Raw genomic sequence first — 22,426 nt, 5'->3', positions numbered from 1 at the left:
GAGCTTCTCATCCCCGTCTCAGCCTCCCTGAGGGGCAAAAGACTCTGGGAAAGCGGGCGGGGCGGGGGGGGGAGGCGAGACACCTGTCTGGAGAACAGGAAGGGTTTTCCCGCTCCCTTCACTCCTAAGCCGGCTGGTCTCAGTTGGATGCTAATCCTGCAACCTCTGGCGGTTCTCCGGCGCGTCCGAGACATTTCCTCTGGCTGCCAGCCTGCTCTTCTAGCCAGGCGAGGCTGAGCTCACGTCAGCGACAGGGAAGCAGCCCGTGGCCTTGGCAGCCCCCGTGGTCTCTCCCGGCTTCAGCTTGGCGGGCAGAGGCGTGCTCAGCTGCCAACCGACTGCTCTGTGACTGATGGGAGGGGAATCTGGTACCAGGAATCGCCAGGCCACCTGGGCCTCTTTTGCCTTTTTTCCCTTAATAAAGGCAGTGATTTATTCCAGGTTGCCCCGGGGGGGCGGTGGGGAGAGAACAGGCCTGCCGAAAGTGGGGCGGAAGGGATTGGTGGGGAGGAAACCCTCCGCCTGACTCTAATTAGCTGTGAATTGTTGGGCACTTGCCTCGGCGGGAGGAGGCAGATCGTCTGCCTTGCCCGCCTTCCCTGCGGCTGGCGGCTGGCGTGGGGCTGGAATTGGCCGAACGCTCCCTTGATGGAGAGGGAATTCCTTCTGGGGAAAGCCCTGCGGAGACCTTTGATGTCTCCTTCTTGGCTCTCGGAGGAGGCTTCGAGGACTCTCGACTCTCGCTGGGCTTTGGGGAGGGGCTGCGCTCCTAAAATACCTTAAGAAGGCTCTGGGCGGGGGGGGGGAGAGCTGTGCGATGATAGCTCCCGTGCCTTGGGCTGCAGGAAGCCGGGGGCCACCGTCCCTTGAGAGAACCGGGGGGGCTGTGGTGCACCTTGTAGCAACCCTGGAATTGGGGAGGGGGGGAATAAAACTGATCTTGAATCTTGGGGTGATTTGGGGTTTGCCTAAAGTCATGGGGGCTGCTAAGGCTTGTGTGGGTCTTGCCCAAATGCGATCGGGCGAGTTGGAAGGGACCTCGGAGGTCTTCTAGTCCAACCCCCGGCTCAGGCAGGAAACCCTATAGTACCGTAGCTGTCTAATCTCTTCTTGAAAACCTGACAACGGCACCATGGGGCGGAAAAAAATGGGGGGATTTATGACCGTTTCCCATCCTTACGGCCGTTGCAGTGTTCCCCGTGGCCGCGTGGTCAGAATTCAGACCTCTGGCAGCGGACGCCGTCTTTATGACGGCCGCGGTGTCCTGGGGCTCCTGCGATGGTCCCCTCTTGCGACCTTCCGACAAGCGAAGGCAAACGAGGAACCCGGATTGGTTGAACGACCGTGTTCCTCGCTTAAGAGCTGCCGTGATTCGCTTGCAGCAAAGGTGGCAAAGCTCACGGAGGTTGGGGGCTTACGACGGTGGTCGTAAGTCGAGGAATACCCTGTATTGCAGGGCTGCGTTCCTCTTTCTCTGCAGAGGGGACAGGAAGTGTAGTTAGCAGTTCGTTGGTTCATTGGTTCTGCTATCTTTCGCCCATGCTACATTTCATCTTGGAAAGGGCCTTGGAGGTCATCTAGTCCAGCGGTCTACGGCCTTTTCGGCTTGGTGGCCTGGATGGAAGGGGGGGGCACAGCCTTGGGGATTGGGGACCCCTGTTCTAGTCCAACCCGCTGCTCAAGCAGGAAGCCCCCTACCCTTTCACACAAATGGCTGTCCAGTCTCTTCTTAAAAACCTCCAGGGATGGAGCAACTACAGCTTCTAGTGGCAAGCTGTCCCAAGGGTTCACTCTTCCTACTGTCGGGAAATTCCTCCTCGATTCTAGGTTGCTTCTCTCCTTGATGAGTTTCCATCCATTGTTTCCTGTCCTGCCTTCAGGTGCTTTGGAAAATCGATTGGCCCCTTCCTCTCCTTTGGGGCAGCCCCTCAAATATTGGAAGATACTGTCATGTTACCCCTAGTCCTTCTCTTTGTTAGAATTGCACAGTTGGAAGGGGCTTTGGAGGTCTTCTAGTCCAACCCCTTGCTCAAGCAGGGGATCTTATACGGTTTCAGACAAATGGTTGCCCAGTCTCTTCTTGAAAACCTCCAGTGATGGAGCGCCTACGACTTCTGGTGGCAAGCAGTTCCACTGGTTAATTGTTGTAAAGGTCAGGAAATTTCTCCTCGGTTCTAAGTTGTTTCTCTCCTTGAATGGTTTCATCCGTTGCTTCGTCTCTAGCCTTCAGGTGCCTTGGAGAATAGGTGGATCCCCTCTTCTTTGGGGGAGCCCCTCAAATATTGTAAGACTGCTATCATATCCCCCCCCCCCCCCACACGCACTCCTTCTTTTCTCTAGACTGGCCAAACCCGGTTCCAGCAACTGTTATGTTTTATCCCCCTCATTGTCCCCCACCTATTTCCTCGATCTGTTTTTAATATTCTACCTCTGCTTTTATTTTTCTTCTTCTTTTTTTCCCCCTTTCAAATGCCTGGATGCAGAATTATTCCCATCTGGCTACAGCAAAAAACCGAGCTTATAGGCTGGGCTTTTCTTTTATCTCGTGGTTATCCTTGTGTGTTTGCCTCCCCCCATCCCTCCCCTTGCCACATTCTTCTCACACACACACACACACACACACACATATACACACACGGCCAGACCCACTGTGTCTTTTTTATTTTTTATTTTTTTTTTTGTTCAGGCCTGCCTTTGTTTTCTGCGACACGCCTATTTCTGGAAACCATTTTGAAATTAAATAAATTCAGATCCCTCCCCTCTGTTGAGCTGGCTGCATTTTTTATTTTTTTTTAAATTTTCAATCTCTCTCTCTCTCTCTCCCCGCCCCCACCCACCCCCCCTTCCTCCTTTTAAAAGCCTCGCCGAGCTCCGTTATTTCTTTAATGGCATCCCTTTTCTTTAATCGCCCGTCCGCAGTGCATTGTGGGAGGTATCGACCATCAATAATTAAACAAGGCCCCGGTCCACTCGTCAAGATGAGATCATGCAGCGCAAGGTGGCTTCGTCGGGGGATAAATTTTCGAAACGGTTGGAAGCAAAGCCTCCCCCAGGCTGGAAAAACGTGCCCCCCCCCTAAAATTATTATTTTTAAAAAATATAATAGAAGAGAGAAAAAAATATATTATTGCATTCATTCTCCTATGAGATAGAGAGGCCTCACATTAAATAGTATCAAATTTCTTTTTGTTGTTGTTGTTTTACCTTGTCTTTTGTCCTGGCTATGCTTTTTTGTAAGTCCTCGACTTATAGCGTCCTCATGATCCCCCTGATCAAAATTCGGACGCTTGGCCAATTGACTCCTCTGTGTTTATGATGGCCGTAGTGTCCCGAGGGCAGGTGAAATCCCCTTTTGCGACCTCCTGACCATCAAACTCCATGAATCGCTTAACAACCAGGTTACTAACTTATCAACCACGGTGTTTCACTGAACGACGGTAGCCAGAAAGCTCGTAAAACGGGGCAAAATGTCATCAATGCCTTGCTTAACAAAGTTTTGGCATCCGCTGTAGTCGTAAGTCGAGGACTACCTGCATAGCTCCTTGCATGTCATTCAAGGTCCAAGGTTCAGACTTTTGGCCTGAAAATAAATATGTATGTGTGTGTGTATGTGTGTGTGTGTGTGTATGTGTGTGTGTGTATGTATGTATGTATGTATGTATGTATGTATGTATGTATGTATGTTATATTTGTGCTGATAAGTAAATAAAGGGAGACTAGTATAGATCTATTTCAAGCTATTTAGCTCTCATCAGCTAGCCATACCCTTCCTGGGATTCGAACCTGTGCTGTATTACATCTTAGGCAGACGTCTTAGCCATTAAGCCACAGGCCCTCCTCCTCATCAGCAGAAGCCAGGGAGGAAGGTATATATTTAGTGTCACAACCCCTGGTATGCCCCAATTATGGGAGGAAGCTAACTGCTTCCATGTAATACACCACAGGTTCGAATCCCAGTAAGGGTATGGCTAGCTGATGAGAGCTAAATAGATTGAAATAGATCTATACTAGTCTCCCTTTATTTATTTATCAGCACAAACACAACACAAATGGGCAAATAACTAAGGCGGAATATCAGCAAATAGCCCAAGCCTGTAAAAGAGGACACGAAGAAAAGCTAAGGCTCACCATGAAGAAAGGCTTGCGACAAAAGCAAAAAAAAATAAAAATGAAAAAAGCTTCTTCCAACGTGTTAAAAACTAGAGAGAAAAAAAATCAAGGAAACAATTGGTCCATTGCTGGGAGAAAGTGGCAAGGAAATGACAAGCAGCAGGGAGAAAGCAGAACTACTTCACTGGCTTTTTTGCACCTGTCTATTACGCAGAGGGGGAAAAACAATTCAACCTATCAAAAACAGCACCATAAAAAATACAGATTTGGGAGACAAGTGATGGCAATGTTCCAATATCTTAGGAGCTGCCCCAAAGAAGATTGGGGGGGGGTCAAGCTATTCTCCAAAGGACCAGAAGGTAGGACAAGAAGCAATGGGTGGAAACTAATCAAGGAGAGAAGCAACTTAGAACTAAGGAGGAATTTCCTGACAGTTAGAACAATTCATCAGGGGAACAGAAGTTGCCTCGAGAGGTTGTGAATGGCCCAACACTGGAGGTTTTTAAGGAGAGAATGGATAACCATTTGTCTGAAGGGGTGTAGGGTTTCCTGCCTAAGCAGGGGGTTGGACTAGAAGACCTCAGAGGTCCCTTCCAACTCTTCTATTCTGCTCTTCTATTCAGCCAAGGTGGCGCAGTGGTTAGGGTCCAGTACTGCAGGCCACTTCAGCTGACTGTTATCTGCAGTTCAGCGGTTCTAATCTCACCGGCTCAAGGTTGACTCAGCCTTCCATCCTTCCGAGGTGGGTGAAATGAGGACCCGGACTGTGGGGGCGATATGCTGACTCTGTAAACCGCTTAGAGAGGGATGAAAGCCCTATGAAGCGGTATATAAGTCTAACTGCTATTGCTCTACTCTACTCTTATTTCTATCTCTATTTATTTCTATTTCCTATTCTATTCTATTCTATTCTATGCCATGTCTCAGTAAAAACCAAAGTGGTTCAAAGAAAGGAGAGACAGATCCTCGTAGATCAGACATTCATCCAGATTTTTTTTTAAAAAAAACTCTGCCGTTATTAACCTGGTCGTTAAGCGAATCCGGCTTCCCCATGGACTTTGCTTGTCAGGAACTCACCCAAAAAAACCAACCCTGGGATCGCGTGCAACCGTCATAAATAAGAACCAGTTGCCAAGCATCCGAATCTTGGTGATACGGGGAAAATGCTGCAACGGTTGTAAGTGTGAAAAACGCTCCTAAGTCACTTTTTCCCGTGTCGTCGTGACTTCGGACAGTCACTAAATGAAGTCAAGGGCTACCTGTGCAGACCAAAGCTAGGTTGGTCTTGCTGTGATTTTCTGCCAGACCAAATCCGAGGGATTCATACACCAAGGAATAATAGAGTCGGAAGGGACCTTGGAGGTCTTCTAGTCCAACCCCCTGCTCTCAGGGTTCCTTATACCCGTGATGGCGAAACTATGGCATGTGTGCCCAAAATGGCACACCAAGCCAAGTCACCTGGCACGCACAGCATCGCCTCTTTCTCTTCTGGGTTTCTGGCGCACATGCGGCGTGACGATCGGCTGTCCTTTGCGTGAGCGGCAGTGCTGAAAACCGGTGTGCGCATGTGTGCTGGCCAGCTGATCGTCGGGCGCGCATGCACGCCAGAATCCGGAAGTTCAGCTTTTGCAGAGCGCAGCCCCGACAAGTGCGTGCACGACATTTCCATGTGAACTTTTTGCCATCACCCTGCCTTATACTATCTTGGACAAATGGTTGCTCCTTCCGTCCCTTCCTTCCTTCCTTCCTTCCTTCCTTCCTTCCTTCCTTCCTTCCTTCCTTCCTTCCTTCCTCACATGATGGATCACGCACAACTTCTGGAGGCAAGCTATTCAGCAACACAGAGTTGGAAGGGACCTCGGAGGTCTTCTAGTCCAACCCCCTGCTCAGGCAGGAAACCCCGTAGTACCGTTTCAGACAAATAGTTGTCTAATCTCTTCTTAAAAACCTGACAACGGCACTGGCAGGATTAAAAAAAGGGGGGATTTATGACCGCTTTTCACCCTTACGGCCGTTGTAGCGTTCCCTGTGGCCACGCCGTCAGAATTCAGACCTCTGGCAGGGGGCTTCATATTTATGACGGCCTCAGTGTCCCAGGGCTCCTGCGATGATCCCATTTTGTGACCATCCAACTAGCAAAGGCAAACGAGGAATCCGGATTCACTGAACGACCGTGTTACTCGCCCTTACCCAGACCCTATTCCCTTTTGAACCAATGCTCTTAGTAGGCCGAAGCCCCTCCCCCACACGGTCGGGTCAGACATGGGCTCTTAGCCTTGACAGCCGAAGTCCTAAAATGCCCAGGCAGGGTGTGTGTATATGTGTGTTTGTGTGTGTGTGTGTGTGTGGGTGGGTGTCTGCAGGGAGCAAGATCCATAGCTCCGTTTGGCCAGCAGAACGATTGCAAATGATGGATGTCTTCTGCTTGCGGGTGGGGGAGTTCCTTGGCTGTGGGCTGTGGGGGTGTTGAGTTGTGGGGAGGAGATGAAGGCGGGTTGTGGGAGGCGGGGGAGAGCATCAAGAAGCTTGTGCCTCCGGGCTTGCTCTGCCAAGATTTGAGCCTCGTTCCTCCCGCCCCGTTCGCTCGCTCACTCGAGCGCCCCGTCGGCTTTGGTCGGATTAAATGGAGCGTTGGCCTGTTCCAGTTTGGCAGTTCTCCGTCTTCCCTGGAGACTGATAAGAGCCCCTTTAATCCTCCGCTTTGGTGCAAGCTGTGTGTGTGTGTGTGTGTGAGAGAGAGAGAGAGAGAGAGAGATTCCTGGGGGAGGAGGGAACGGAAGCAATCGCTGTGTGATGTTGCAGCTCGCTGGAGGGGCAAACTCGCTCTCATCTCGGCTAGCCATATATATATATATATATCCCCCCTCTTCCCGAGCGTCTGATGTGACGTGTTTGGAGATTTCCAGCCTAAACTGTTTTCAGAGCGTTTGTTGGACCCCCTCATTGGCTCCTTTCTCACGTTCCCCGTTTAGAACCTGGTAAAAATGTTTCTCTTAGCCCTCTCTTTGGGGGTTCCACCACAAAACCGCGCTCAACTAAACCGCGCCAGACTAAACCGCATCGCTGATGTCATCAACAGGGCGACAACAGCGCGGAGACAGAAGCACGCTGTAAACCCTAAACCTAAAATTAACCCCTAAACCTAACCCACCTAATCCTAATCCTAAACCTAACCCTAACCCTTAACCTAACCCTAAACCTAACCCTATTTATTTATTTATTTTGTTTGTCATTTAACCTAACCTTAAACCTAATCCTAACCCTTAACTTAACCCTAAACCTAACCCTAACCCTTAACCTAACCCTAAAACTAACTCTAAAGCTAACCCTAAACCTAACCCTTACCTTGAATCGGCTTGCTTTCAAAGTGCTGTTTAAAGCGCCCTTCTCTCTCTGCGCTGGCTGTTGTCGCCCTGTTGATGACATCAGTGACGCAGTTTAATCGGGCGCGGTTTAGTCGAGCGCGGTTTTGACGAGTCACACTCTTTGGGATCCTGCAGGAAGCACAACTCCACAATACAGCTCCTTTCAGCAGGCCCAAGAAGGCTCCACAGCCAGAGGTGGTCTGCTCCCGGTTCGGGTGAACCAGTAGTTCCGACCAGTGGTTGTGCCCGCTCACCCGCCCGGCGTTATCCCATCCTATATACCATATTTTTGGAGTATAAAACACACTCCCCCCCCCCAAAAAAAGAAGGTGAAAATCTGGGTGCATCTTATACACCAAATGTAGCCCCACCGGCCCCCACCCTTTGGCCTGTGATTCCCAGTATAAGACGCACCTAGGCGTCTTTTGGGGAGGAAAACAAGAGGAAAAAAAATCCGCCTCCCAGCAATTTGCCTCCTTGCAGCAAACAGCAAATAACCTGTTTCAGTTTCAACTTCAGCACAGCCTGATGAGCACAAGCAGCTGGTCGGCTTTCCGACCATCAGCTGTTTTCAGTCTGCATGGATTGCCTATTGCCGCTTCTGCACCCCATTTTCCACCCATTCCGATCCCCGGAATGGGTGGAAAATGGGGAGCCCGGAAGCGGAGGCAGCAATAGGCGATGGCAATCCCTGCAGCCTGAAACAGCTGATGGTCCGGAGGCCGATCCAACCGACAATCAGTTGCTTGTGCTAATCACGCCGTGCGAAGCTGAAAGGGGCTGTTTGCTGCAAGGAGGCAGAGGCAGATTTTTTTCTTCTTGTCGCTAATCAGGCTATGCTGAAATTGACATTGAAGCCGAAACAGGCTGTTTGCTGTTTGCTGCAAGGAGGCAAATTGCTGGGAGGCAGAGGCAGATTTTTTTTCCTCTTGTTTTCCTCCCCAAAAGACGCCTAGGTGCGTCTTATACTTCGGAGCGTCTTATACTCCGAAAAATAAGGTAATCGTGTTTTTGCTGCCGCGGACATGTGTGGAAGGCACACGCTCACATTTTCGGTTCTGGCCGAACCGGCTGTTACATTATGTGACACCCACCTCTGCTCCACCCCCATTTGCACCACTCAGGTGATCCCCAAGGACGCAGACAAACCTCCAACTGGCCTCAGGGTCTCTCTAAAAGAATTGCAAAAGACCAGCTGCCTACAAGGAGTATAAATCCTTCCCTTCCTCCAGTCAGAGCCGAAGAAGCTTCTTGGATGAGAAGCGAAGCGTCTTCAAAGAAAAAACGAGTCCAGTTGCCGCTTGAAAAAAAGCGCCTGGGGGATATTGTGTTGTGGGTCTTTTAATCATGGTGTTGTGGCCTGCCAGCAGAACTGGTGGCAGATTCGGAGAGCGAGGAGGTTGGGGAAGAAGATGGGCCATTCCTGGAGTCTGGGGAAGGTTCTGAGGAGGGCTCTGTGTCGGAGGCAGAGAGGGGGCCAGGGCCGTCTGACAGTTATCAGCTACCTTCGGAGTCAGACATCAGTGAGGCAGAGGAACAGCTGGAGCCTGTTCCCAGTGTGCACATGGGCAGAATGGCCAGGCGAAGGGAACAGCTAAAGAACAGGGGTCGACTTGGGACTAAAGCCACCGGTGGACGGTGAATGGCCCCTCCCAGAGAAAATCAAAGAAAGAGCAACAGGGGAGTGGAGTTTGCAGGAGGCCATTAGTTCCATTCATTCGCGTGAAGATCTGTTCCTGACTTCTTGCCAAGGAATTGCTGCTACAGCGCGGAGTTTAGCGTGACCCGTCAAAACCGCGCTCGACTAAGCCGCGCCCGATTAAACCGCGTCGCTGACGTCATCAACAGGGCGACAACAGCCAGCGCGGAGAAAGAAGGGCGCTTTAAATAGCGCTTTGAAAGCAAGCCGATTCAACTTAAGGTAAGGTTTAGGTTTAGGGTTAGCTTTAGGGTTAGGTTAAGGGTTAGGGTTAGGGTTAGGGTTAGGGTTAGGTTAAGGGTTAGGGTTAGGGTTAGGTTAAGGGTTAGGGTTAGGGTTAGGTTAAGGGTTAGGGTTAGGGTTAGGGTTAGGGTTAGGGTTAGGTTAGGGTTAGGTTAAGGGTTAGGGTTAGGGTTAGGTTAAGGGTTAGGGTTAGGGTTAGGTTAAGGGTTAGGGTTAGGGTTAGGTTAAGGGTTAGGGTTAGGGTTAGGTTAAGGGTTAGGGTTAGGTTTAGGGTTAGGTTAGGGTTAGGTTAGGGTTAGGGTTAGGGTTAGGTTAGGGTTAGGTTAGGTTAGGGTTAGGTTAGGGTTAGGGTTGGGTTAGGGTTAGGTTAGGGTTAGGTTAAGGGTTAGGGTTAGGTTTAGGGTTAGGTTAAGGGTTAGGGTTAGGTTAGGGTTAGGTTTAGGGTTAGGTTTAGGTTAGGTTTAGGGTTAGGTTTAGGGTTAGGTTAAGGGTTAGGGTTAGGTTAAGGGTTAGGGTTAGGGTTAGGTTAAGGGTTAGGTTTAGGGTTAGGTTAAGGGTTAGGGTTAGGGTTAGGTTAAGGGTTAGGGTTAGGTGAAGGGTTAGGGTTAGGTTAAGGGTTAGGGTTAGGTTAAGGGTTAGGGTTAGGTTAAGGGTTAGGTTTAGGTTAAGGGTTAGGTTTAGGATCAGGTTTAGGGGGGTTAGGTTTAGGGGTTAATTTTAGGTTTAGGATTTACAGCGTGCTTCTGTCTCCGCGCTGTTGTCGCCCTGTTGATGACGTCAGCTACGCGGTTTAGTCGGACGCGGTTTAGTCGAACGCGGTTTTGTGGTGGAACCGGAGTTTAGAGGATATCGGCCTGGCAGCTCTCCAAGCCTGCTAAAGGTCGGTAGTGGTGAAATCTCGTGAGAGACTCTTGGCCGGGACTTTGCTGGAGAGGAATTCCCTTTAAATAAAAGAGGTTTTATCGGGACGAGGAGTCGGCTTCGTGCTTTTGGGAAGCCCAGGGCAGAACACTTGGTCATGAAGGCGAGGGAACATTGGCCTGGCCATCCAGGCGTCCTTTAGGTCGGAATTCAAGGCAGAGCGTCGGCTTCCTTTCCCACGCGGAATTAACACGACTCTTTGTTTTCCCCTCTCCTCCCTCCAGGCCTCTCATTGCCAAAAAGAACCCCAAGATCCCCATGTCCAAAATGATGACCATTATGGGCGCCAAGTGGCGGGAGTTCAGTGCCAACAACCCCTTCAAAGGATCGACGGCCGCTGTTGCTGCTGCAGCCGCGGCCGCCGCAGCCGCCGTAGCAGAACAAGTCTCGGCTGCCGTCTCGGCCGTGATCCCTTCACCTGAGCCCCAACACCTTCTGCAGCCCCCGGCTCAGCCTCTTCCCATCCGCAAAGCCAAAACCAAAGAGGGCAAAGGTGAGTAGCGGGCCTTTCTCTGGAGGAGGAGGAGGAGGAGGATGGTGCAAAGAACTGAGGGGAGGGGGGAACACGGGGAGGGGCGGTTTCTGGCTGGATCGGAGTCAGCTGTTCGGTGCACAGAGGTTGGTATCACCGATAGGAAATTGCAGTGCTAAGAAAGAAAAGCTGGGAAGAGAAGAGAATATTTATGGGTTGAAATGAAGGGTCCTGGGTGTTCTTTGAGGTGGGTGGGTTTCTTGAAGACGTTTCATGACCCAACCAGGGGATGGAATCAGTGGGAGGAGGGGTGGGGGGTTGTGGAGAGGAGAAAAATGGGGTGGAGGAGGACTATGGGGTCCTTGATGCTCTCTCAACTTGGTGGTTTTCTTGCAGACGTCTCATGGACCAGCTAGGGAACATCATCAGTGCTAGAAGGGAGTAGGGTTTGTGGAGTGGGAGGAGGGTTTGGAGGAGGAGAGGAAGCACTTTGAGGTCTTTGCTAGTCTCTGAGCTCGGTGGTTTTCTTGCAGACGTCTCATGACCCAACTAGGTAACATCATCAGTGCTAGGGGGTTTGTGGAGAGGAAGAGGAGGACTGTGAGGTCCTTGGTGCTCTCTTTGAACTTGGTGGGTTTCTTGCAGACGTCGCATGGACTAACTAGGGATATGCCATCAGTGCTAGAAGTGGGATTGGAGAGAGGGGGAGGAGGAAAAGGAGAAATACCGTGGGGGTCCTGGGTTCTCTCTGAGCTGGGTGGGTTTCTTGCAGACGTTTCATGGACCAGCTAGGGAACATCATCAGTGCTAGAAGGGAGTGGAGATTGCAGAGAGGAGGACTGAAGAGGTCCTTGGTGCTTTCTGAGCTTGGTGGTTTTCTTGTAGAGTTTTCATGACCCAAACAGGGAACAACCGTCCGTATTGGAAGAGTGGGGGGGGATTGTAGACAGGAAGAGGGGGCGGAGGGAAGTGGAGAGGGAGGAAGAAGGTGACAACTTTGGAGTCCATCATCAGTGCTAGGAGGGAGGGGTGTGTTTGGAGAGGAGGAGGAGGAGGAGGAGGAGGATTGGTGCTCTCTGCGCTTGATGGTTTTCTCCGTGGACCGGGCTGACCTCAGAATCTGTCCATTTGACGTTTCATGACCCATCTAGATCATATCATCAGTGCTACAAAGAAACCAACAACCCCAGAATACAGAACTCTTCCAACAGCTCACACACCCAGATAAGCAGGGATTAAACCCAGACAAACAATGAAGCTGAAAGCAATACCTCAATAAAAGAACAACCAAGGAGGCTACGACACTCCCCACCCCCCAACATATGATGTTACCTAGTTTGGTCGTGAAATGTCTCCCAAGAAAGCTACCTACCTCAGAGAGCATCAAGGATCCCACAGTCCTTTTCTTCCTCCTCCTCCTCCTCCTCCTCCTCCTCCTCCTCCTCCTCCTCCTCCCCCCATCTCTTCTAGCACTGATGATGTTACCTAGTTTGGTCGTGAAACGTCTCCAAGAAAGCTACCTAGCTCAGAGAGCATCAAGGATCCCACAGTCGTCGTCCTCCTCCTCCTCCCCCCATCTCTTCTAGCACTGATGATGTTACCTAGTTTGGTCGTGAAACCTCAACAAGAAAACCACCAAGCTCAGAGAGCACCAAGGAACCCCCCAAATAGGGGAGTGTGCCTATATTTCAGGGTTGAGTTGGTTCTAGGATGAAGCTCCTGAGTCATCCTGGACTTAAAAGCAGAAGATCTGAGCTTTTTACCTGCCTCTCAGACTTGAGAAGTCAAGCATGGGATGCTACTATATAAAGCGGCTATTTGCATCCTCGGGCAAATGTTGACTTTAAGTTGTCCACGCTTCCTCCGGGCAACCTTCCCGGAGAACAGAAAAGAGCCATCTTTGAGTGGTCTGTACACACACCCCCCCCCATCACGCCATCCCCCCCCCCCCTGGTTTGATTCTTTCCAAGTGATGGAGGCTTTCCAAGAGCAGGAAGCAGACTCCTGGTTCTGACAAAACCCCCTTTTTATTAATTGACCCTGAATTCTGCTCATTCCCATCCCGCATAGTCTTTCAAAGGAGGATTTATAGTCACAGACCTCATCTGGCCAGGCCGAGATCTGTAGAACTTGGCAAGGAGTCTCAGAGAGTCCCGAACCAATGAAGCGAACTAATGGTCTCCTGCAAACTCCACTCCCCTTTCGCTCCTCTTTTGTTTCCTCTGGGGGGGGGGGCTTCATCGTCCACCTGTGGCCTTACTCCCAAGTCGACCCCTGTTCTTTAGCTGTTCCCTTCGCCTGGCAGCTCTGTGCATGCGTGCACTGGGAACAGGCTCCAGCTGTTCTTCTGCCTCACTCATGTCTGACTCTTAAGGCAGAGCCCTCATCAGGGCCTTCCCCAGACCCCAGGACTGGCCCAGGTTCCTCTGCTGCCGCTGGCAGGAGAGCTGCCAGGCCGATATCTGCAAAACGTGGCAAGGAGTCACCAACCAATGAAGCGAACTCCTGCAAACTCCACTCCCCTGTCGCTCCCCTTTTATTTCCTCTGGGAGGGGCCATTCATTGTCCACCTGTGGCCTTACTCCCAAGTTGACTCCGAAGGCAGCTGATAACTGTCAGACGGCCCTGGCTCCCTTTCTGCCTCCAACACAGAGCCCTCGTCCGAGCCTTCCCCAGACTCCAGGACTGGCCGGTCTTCCTCCCCAACCTCCTCACTCTCCGAATCTGCTGCCAGCTCCCCTGGCCACTGGCGGGCCACAACAAGTGAGCCAAGCAGAGAGGAGGGCAGCCAGGATGCTTGTGTTTTTTCTGTTTGAGATGCGATTATGCCCGGGCATCTCTTGCCAAAGGTTCTCCATCTGCTCTGCTGCTTTGGAGCGTCTCCCAGAACAACCCGCACGGCTCTTTCCAACCAGGGGCCAAATGTTGACTATTCACCTGAGAGGTCCTTTCTCTCCCCCCCCCCTCCCTCCCTCTCCAAGGACCAGGCCACAAGAAGAGGAGCAAAAGCCCTCGCATCCCCGAGATGAAGAGGAAGGTGAAGGGGAAGAAGATGGCGCCCCTGAAGATCAAGCTGGGCGTGATCGGCGGGAAGCGCAAAAAGAGCAGCTCAGTAAGGCGCACTTCAATTGCCGTTGTGCGTGTGAATGTGGGCCCTGAGCCGAGCTTGGCATTTCTGCACAAAATTAGCCAGGAGGAAGAGCTGTTAGCCTTTTTTTTTTTAAAAAAGAAAGCCACCGCCAAGCCACCTCAAAGCGAGCTGATTCCTGTGACCGGTGGCTGTTCTGCAAATTTAGCTCTTTAATTTAAATTTTGCATGCCACGCGGGTTACCACCAGCCACAGGGTGTGACTCTTAAGCCAGGGGTGACTCCAAGCTTGGCAGCTTTTAAGAACCAGTGCACTTCAACTCCTTACAGCTGGGGAAGTTTGGCAGTCGGGAGTCCACAGATCTTAAAAGTTGAAGGCGGTTGAGTTCTGGGAGTTAAAAGACTTTTGAGTTCAATTCTGGGAGTTGAAGACTTTTAAGTTCAATTCTCAAAGTTGAACATTTTGAGTTCAATTCTGGGAGTTGAAGATTTTCAATTCTGGGAGTTAAAAGACTTTTGAGTTCAATTCTGGGAGTTGAAGATTTTTAAGTTCAATTCTCAAAGTTGAACATTTTGAGTTCAATTCTGGGAGTTGAAGACTTTTGAGTTCAATTCTGGGAGTTGAAGATTTTTGAGTTCAATTCTCAAAGTTGAACATTTTGAGTTCAATTCTAGGAGTTGAACATTTTCAATTCTGAGAGTTACAAGACTTCAATTCTGGGAGTTGAAGGTTTTGAGTTCAATTCTGAGGGTTGAACATTTTGAGTTCAATTCTGGGAGTTGAACATTTTCAATTCTGGGAGTTGAAGACTTTTGAGTTCAATTCTGGGAGTTGAACATTTTCAATTCTGAGAGTTAAAAGACTTTTGAGTTCAATTCTGGGAGTTGAAGATTTTGAGTTCAATTCTGAGGGTTGAACATTTTGAGTTCAATTCTGGGAGTTGAAGACTTTTGAGTTCAATTCTGGGAGTTGAAGATTTTTGAGTTCAATTCTCAAAGTTGAACATTTTGAGTTCAATTCTAGGAGTTGAACATTTTCAATTCTGAGAGTTACAAGACTTCAATTCTGGGAGTTGAAGGTTTTGAGTTCAATTCTGAGGGTTGAACATTTTGAGTTCAATTCTGGGAGTTGAAGATTTTCAATTCTGGGAGTTGAACATTTTCAATTCTGGGAGTTGAAGACTTTTGAGTTCATTTCTGGGAGCTGAAGACTTTTGAGTTCAATTCTGGGAATTGAAGTCCACAAATCTTAAAGTTGCCAAGGTTGCCCCCTCCCCTTGCTCTAAGCCCAGAGCCCCTTTCGACAGCATCATTAGCTTGAGATTCCTTTTAGGAACTGGTGCAGCACATTCAGGTTGCATGTTTGCGACTGCCTGCTTGTTGATAGCATCATCTCCATCTCCTCCTTCCTTCCTGCCCTTCAGCCTTTGCCGTGTGACCTAGATCTGCATGCCGCCCCCCCCCCCCCCGGATCCAACTGCTTGTAGTTGAACCGGGTCAATTCCATAGTTGGTCGAACCTCCCGTAGTTGGACCGCGGGAGAGTCGGGTGGAAAACCTCCTCCTTGCTTCTTTCTGCTGGCTTTTTGGACCTAGCTCCGAAGTTGGGGTAACCCCGCCGCCCTTTCCGTTCCCTTCCTTCCCACTGTTCCTCTTCATCTCTGCCTTTTTTTTGTGTGGCCTTTTTCCTAATGGAGGGCCGCTCCGGTTATGTACAGCATTTGTTTCAGAGCGACGAGGTGGCCGAACCAGAAGAAGAATCCGACCTGGATAACTCCAGCGTTCACAGTTCTTCCGTGCGTTCGGACAGTTCAGGGAGGGTCAAGAAGGTCAGGCGAGGTCGACCCGGACGGAAGAAGAAAAAAGGTGAGGTTAAAAAAGGTGACGGGTGGGGGGTGGGCAGGTGTCGGAAGACCTTCTCGATAGCTAAGGAGAGGGTACCTTATTAACAGTACCCTATTAACGACTGCAATGCGCTCTACATGGGGCAGCCCTTGAAGAGTATTCGGAGACTTCAACTCGTCCAGAATGCAGCCGCGCGAGCGATTGTGGGTGCACCTCGGTACACCCACGTTACACCTATCCTCCGCGAGCTGCACTGGCTACCGATCGGTCTCTGGATACGCTTCAAGGTGCTAGTCGTCACTTATAAAGCCCTTCATGGTATTGGACCTGGGTACTTGAGAGACCGCCTGCTGCCAATTACCTCCCACAGACCCATTAGATCTCACAGGGTCGGCCTCCTCCAGGTGCCATCTACCAGCCAATGCCATCTGGCTATTACCCGGGGGAGGGCCTTCTCTGTGGCAGCTCCGGCCCTTTGGAACGAACTCCCCGCAGGGATTCGGACCCTCACCTCTCTCCAGGCCTTCCGGAAAGCCGTCAAAACCTGGCTGTGCCGGCAGGCCTGGGGTTGATGAGTTCCCCTCCCCCCTCAACTTGTGTGGCTGTGTGATTCTTGGTTGTTTTAATTACTTATATTGTACTTTGTGTTCCCTTTCCCCCTTGAATTGTTTGCCGCCCTGAGTCCCTCCCTCCCGGAATAGGGCGGCATATAAATAAAACAAACCTCAAACTTCCAACTCAGTTTGTAGAGATTCTCCATCATCCAGGTCAGGGTTGTCCCAAAGATGCTCGTTATCCGGAGGCAACTGGACTTCTATTGTTTTTTCTTGGATGAGATGCGAAGCATCTTTCAAAGAGGGGGGGAAAAAAACCATCGCTGGAAATGTGACCACGAACCAGGCACGTACTACCGTATGTGGTGGTTGTGCCAAAAAGCGAAAGTATATTGGCAGAATATCCAGAAGTGGTTGATAGAGATAACCGAAGAGGAAATAAAATTCACACCGGAACTATTTCTCTTGGGAATTCTAAACAAGGAATACAACAATATATATTATCACGGCCGCAAGAATGGCCGTTGCCCAAAATTGGAAAAACAAGAGAACCCCGACAAGAAGGGGAAATAATTAGGAAAATTCTGACTTGTGCTGAAATGGATAAATTGACGTGGGAATTGAAGAGTGAAGGTGAATCAGAATATTATAAGATCTGGGATAAATTTTACCGATGGTTGGAATATAAAAGAGAGTGCCCAAAATAGGCTAGGGCTAAGATTCATAGAATGGAGACTAGAATTACGTATGAAATGATAAACGTGAGAATGTACAGGATAAAAACTAACCAGCACGGCTGGAAATAGGATACTCTTATTTGTAAATACCGTATGGATCAAACTTGGTATCTTAGCATGTATGGCATAGATTTCGGCAGGACGGTTTACACGCTGTCCAACCTTTTAATTTGCGTTTAATAAAAAACGTTTTATAAAAAGAAAAGGGAAAAAAAACACCAGAAAGTCCAGTTGCCTCCTGAAAATTAATTAAAAAAAAATCTCTGGGACAATCGTGACTTGGAGAGGGGAGAATCTCTACAGACTTTTTAGGGATACAATTGGGGATGAAAACCCTTGGAATGGTTGTGGGAGTAGGAATGGCTTTCCAGAGAAATTGCAGGCTGCAGGAACCATTAAGCACCATTCAGGTGACCCTGGGGACACAGATAAAACCCTTGAGTGCTTCAAGGACCCTCTACGACAAGGGTGTCCAACTCGAGGGCCGCATCAGGGTTGTGTGTGTGTGACCTTGGGGGAGGGGGGGAGGTGTGGCCTGAACTCCGTGTTCACTGGTAGAGGCACTGCAGGCTGGTCCTTTGTTGTTTCCGTGGGCCTTGAGTTTGACATCCCTGGTCTAGAGCAGGTGTCTCGGGACACCAGGGAGACCCTCACCCATTTTCCCTTTCTCTTTCTTCTCCCTCTCCCCGGGTTGGCAGTTGCCGGCGAAGAAGAGGCAGACGGCTACGAGACCGACCACCAAGACTATTGCGAGGTGTGTCAGCAGGGCGGGGAGATCATCCTGTGCGACTCCTGTCCCAGAGCTTATCACCTGGTGTGCCTGGATCCGGAGCTAGACAAGGCCCCCCAGGGCAAATGGAGCTGCCCTCACTGCGTAAGCCACTCGCCTTTCTTCCTTGCCTCTCTGCTGCACACTGGCAACCTCTCAGTAGGCACAACACCTCCCTCTCCCCCCCCCCCCGGTTGGAAGTGGGCATCTTGTAGCCGCCAGAGGCAGCAGATTCAGACAGTGAGGACGTTGGGGAGGAAGATGGGCCAGTCCTGGAGTCTGGGGAAGGCTCTTGACGAGGGCTCTGTGTCGCAGGCAGAGAGGGGGCCAGGGCCGTCTGACAGTTACCAGATGCCTTCGGAGTCAGACATCCGTGAGGCAGAAGAACAGCTGGAGCCTGTTCCCAGTGTGCGCATGTGCAGAGTTGCCAGACGAAGGGAAGAGCTAAAGAACAGGGGTTGACTTGGGAGTAAGGCCACAGGTGGACGGTGAATGGCCCCTCCCAGAGGAAATAAAAGAGGAGCAAAAGGGGAGTGGAGTTTGCAGGAGACCATTAATTCGCTTAATTGGTTCGGGACTCTCCGAGGCTCCTTGCCAAGTTTTGCAGATCTTGGCCTGGCAGCTCTCCAAGCCAGATAAAGTCTCTGACCTTAAATCCTCCTTTGAAAGACTTTGCTGGAGGTGAAGGAGCAGAATTCGCAGTAAAATTAATAAAAAAGGGGGTTTTTGTCAGGAGAAGGAGTTTGCTTTGTGGTTTGGGGAAGCCGAAGTCAGAACAACATCCAGCTTTCCTTCCCTGCTTTTTGCCAAGAGATGCATCCGCCGACCCTCCTGGGAAATTCGGATTGCTACCCAATGAACTGAATCAGTTTGTTCGAACTGATTCCTGTGGGTCCAGGTGCAAAGCATGCGTGGGGCTGGTCCCTTCGGGAACATTTTGGGGTGGATCGGTGAGGAGTAGAAAGGAAGGGACTGGACTGGGGTGGGGGGCTCTGCTGTGTGCACAGGGACAAGGAGACGGACTGGGGTTTAAGGAAGGACCCTTGCCTGCTCAGGTGCCTTGTGGTTTCCCCCCTTTGGGTTGACCCTCCTAGCGGGGTTGGACTAGAAGATCTCCAAGGTTCCTTCCAGCTCTGTTCTTCTGTTGGCTTCTGGAGTCGTGGAGGCTTTTAAGAGAGGCCTGGAAAGCCATTTGTCTGAAGTGGTGCAAAGCCAGAATTGTGCCCACAGAGCCATGTCACCTGACATGCACTGAGTTGCTCGTTCCTCTTCTGGGTTTCTGGAGCTCATGTGCGCGCAATGTTCAGCTGGCCTTGGTTCGTGTGGCAGTGCCAGAAACTGGAAGAGTGGTCTTCCGCTTTCCGGCGTGAGCATGCGTGCTGGCCAGCTGCTCATTGTGCGTGCATGCATGCCAGTAACCGGAAGACTAACTTGCTGGTGTGCGTGCGTGCGCCGGAAACCAGAAGTTCATTTTCCGGCGTGCGCATGCCTTCTGGGAAGCTCCTCTTCTAGGTTTTGGCCCCGACTTGGTGCCGAAAAGGTTTGCCATCATTGGTATAGGGTCTCCTGCTTGAGCAGGGGGGTGGACTAGAGGACCTCCGAGGTCCTTTGCAATTCTATTATTCTGGTTATTCTATAATCCCAGATCAATTAGCCAGAGAAACAGCTTGCTACCAGAATCTGTGGGTGCTCCATCACTGGAGGTTTTTAAGAAGAGACTGGATGGTCACTTGTCTCCTCCTTGAGCAGCGGGTTGGACTAGAAGACCTTCAAGGTCCCTTTCCAGTTGTGTTGTTCTGGTCTATTTCTTCACTCCCAAGGCTAAGAATCAGCTCTCTAGAACAGTACGGGTAGTCCTTGACTTACAACCGTGCATTTAGTGACTGAGGTTATAACGGCAGTGGAAAAAAGTGACTTGCGCCCCTTTTTCACACTCAACGCCCGTTGCAGCCTCCCCGTGGCCCTGTGATCAAAACCCGGACACTTGGCGACAGACTCATATTTACAACCGTCGCAGTGTCCCCCGGATTGAGTGTCTCACGTGATTCCCCCTTTGGCAACCTTCAGTCCAGCGAAGTCCGAAGGGGGAAAGCCAGTGATTCACTGAACGGCCGCGGGAACTAACTTAACCACGGCGGCGATTTGGCTGGAACGACCATGGCGAGAAAGGTCGTAGAAACTGGGGCAAAGCTCACTTCCCCGCTGCCTTGCTTCGCGGTGGAAATCATAGGCTGAACTGTGGTCGTAAGTCGAGGACTTCCTGCAGAAGTGGGATTCATAGACGTTTATCACCGGTTCGCAAATGTGAGCGCGCTCGCATCGCACGTTTGCGCCTTCCACACACGTGTGTGGCCTTCCGTACCTCGTGCGTGTGCCTTTGCTCTTGCGCGGTGTCGAAAACGAGACTACTTTGGATGTCATGGAGCCGTGGCGGGTGGGTGGCTGCAGGTCTCCACTACTGGTTTGGCCGAACCGATCCGAACTGTCTGAATATCCCCTCGTGTAAATAGGGAGAATCATGCTGGGGATCTACAAAGATCGGCAATCCGATCTCTCTACTGAATCCTAAATTCTAGCATGTGATTCTGGACACCCACTCCCCCCCCCCAATGCTTAAAACTCCCTCCACCCCAGGGGTGGGTCCCTGCCGGCATTACTACCGGTTCGGCGGCCAAAATTTTTTCCACGTCCATGCTCACTTTGCTCGAGTGCGCATTTGCGCTTACAAAGGTCTGCACATGGGCACAGTATTAAAAAAGGAAACAAAATGTACATTTTTTTCAATGAAGATTGTTCTGCGCATGTGCGGAAGAGAAAATCAAGACGGCGCCGCCAAGGATAGAACCGGTACGGTCACGTGTCCGGCCGAGTTACTAACCTATTCGGGCGAACCGGTACGAACCGAGAGGAACTCACCTCTGCCCTACCCCCTTTTTCAAAATCCTCGCATGCGGTCGCCGGAGTCGTTCTGGCTTTGCTTCCTCTTTCGAACTCCCCAGCCCTGCTGTATGCTAACCCCTCCTTCCTAATCCAGCTCTCCTTTTGTGTGTCTGTGGGGGGGTGTCATATCGTACAGGAGAAAGAAGGGGTGCAGTGGGAGCCGAAGGAGGAGGAGGACGAATACGAAGGGGAGCTGGACGAGAAGGAAGAGGAGGACGATCACATGGAATACTGCCGGGTCTGCAAGGATGGCGGGGAGCTCCTGTGCTGCGACGCCTGCATCTCTTCCTACCACATCCACTGCCTCAACCCGCCTCTCCCGGAGATCCCCAACGGGGAGTGGCTGTGTCCCCGCTGCACGGTGAGGACGCTGGGGGAAGGACTCCGGAGGGAGCGGTTGGATGACCAGGGAGGCTGGGAGGGAGGATGGATCCTCACCCTCGTCGTCCTTATACTTCTGGCGGGACCCAGAAGGAGGGCCTTCTCTGTGGTGGCTCCTTCCCTGTTATTTGAAGGACCCTCTTTTCCCAGTGACATCCACGCGACCCGCCAGAGCCAGGGAGGCAGAGAATGTTAGGGCTCCCCTCTTTTGAGGAGCGCCATCTGGTGGGACCCAGAAGAACTGGGACTCTGGTGGCTCTCCCTCCCCGTTCCAGGTTGCCCTCCACTTACAAAAGTTCATTTAGTGACTGTTCAAAGTTACAACTGCATCCCAAAAAAGGGACTCGGGACTGTTTTTCACCCTTACAACCGCTGCCTCATCCCCCATGGTTTACATTTGGACAGCTTGACCACTTCTTCAGTGGCCGGCTACGCAGGCGTTAAATTCGACTTATTTTGAGGAGGGGGGGAGGGCTTATATAACCATGTTTCCCCTGAAAATAAGACAGGGTCTAATGTTCTTTTGACCCCCAAAATAAGCGCTTGGCCTTATTTTCGGGGAGGTCTCATTATTTTTGAGATGCAGGAGGTGGTGAGCGTGGTCACCTCATGGCTGCTGCTGTGTTGCAATATTTTTTGGGGGGAGGGCTTATTTCAGCGCATGCGCTCCAAAGCCCGATCGGGCTTATTATCTGGGGAGGGTCTTATTTTCGGGGGGGAAACTGGGTAGGTGCAGGCGTAAAAACATGCTAGGTTTTAACCTTCAAGAGACAAGCGTCCCGATTTCTGACGGTTCCTCCTTCCCGCCCGCAGTGCCCCATGCTGAAAGGCCGGGTCCAGAAGATCCTCCACTGGCGATGGGGCGAGCCCCCCATGCCGGTGGCGGTCCCCCTGCCCTCCGATGGCAACCCCGACGACCCGCCCCCCAAGTTGCTCCAGGGTCGTTCGGAGCGCGAATTCTTCGTCAAATGGGTCGGCCTCTCTTACTGGCATTGCTCCTGGATAAAGGAATTGCAGGTACCCCCTTTCGCACGGCGGGCCAGGACAGCAGGGAGGTAGGGTGGAGGGGAGGGGGCAGAGGTCTTCAAAGGGGGGGCCGGGAAGGCAGTCAGACCCTCTAACCGAATGTGGGGTTTCTGAGGGTCAGCCCCGGCTACGCGGATCTCGGCGGCTTTGAACTGGGAGCTTTGCATTGTCCGTCTCAGCTGTTTTTGTTTTCTCAATGGGCCTTTTTGGATAGATGGTTGTATGTAACGATGTCTGTACATTTTATTTACCGCTGAATAAAAAAATGAAAGGTAGT

General features: G+C 51.0%; 1 protein-coding gene across 2 annotated transcripts in view; it reads left to right on the top strand.

Annotated features, from left to right (window-relative positions):
* Positions 1 to 22,426, top strand: part of CHD3 (chromodomain helicase DNA binding protein 3) — a 107,197-nt gene that overhangs the window by 23,586 nt on the left and 61,185 nt on the right. For both annotated transcript variants that reach the window (XM_032235087.1, XM_032235088.1), the window contains 6 exons: positions 10,563 to 10,831; positions 13,792 to 13,922; positions 15,616 to 15,763; positions 17,732 to 17,907; positions 20,879 to 21,103; positions 21,937 to 22,140. In XM_032235087.1, coding sequence (XP_032090978.1) covers positions 10,563 to 10,831; positions 13,792 to 13,922; positions 15,616 to 15,763; positions 17,732 to 17,907; positions 20,879 to 21,103; positions 21,937 to 22,140 — 1,153 coding nt within the window. The remainder of the gene's footprint in view (positions 1 to 10,562; positions 10,832 to 13,791; positions 13,923 to 15,615; positions 15,764 to 17,731; positions 17,908 to 20,878; positions 21,104 to 21,936; positions 22,141 to 22,426) is intronic.

The sequence above is a fragment of the Thamnophis elegans genome, chromosome Z (assembly GCF_009769535.1).
Source record: "Thamnophis elegans isolate rThaEle1 chromosome Z, rThaEle1.pri, whole genome shotgun sequence".
NCBI lineage: Eukaryota > Metazoa > Chordata > Lepidosauria > Squamata > Colubridae > Thamnophis > Thamnophis elegans.
This window is presented reverse-complemented; position numbering and strand designations above follow the sequence as displayed.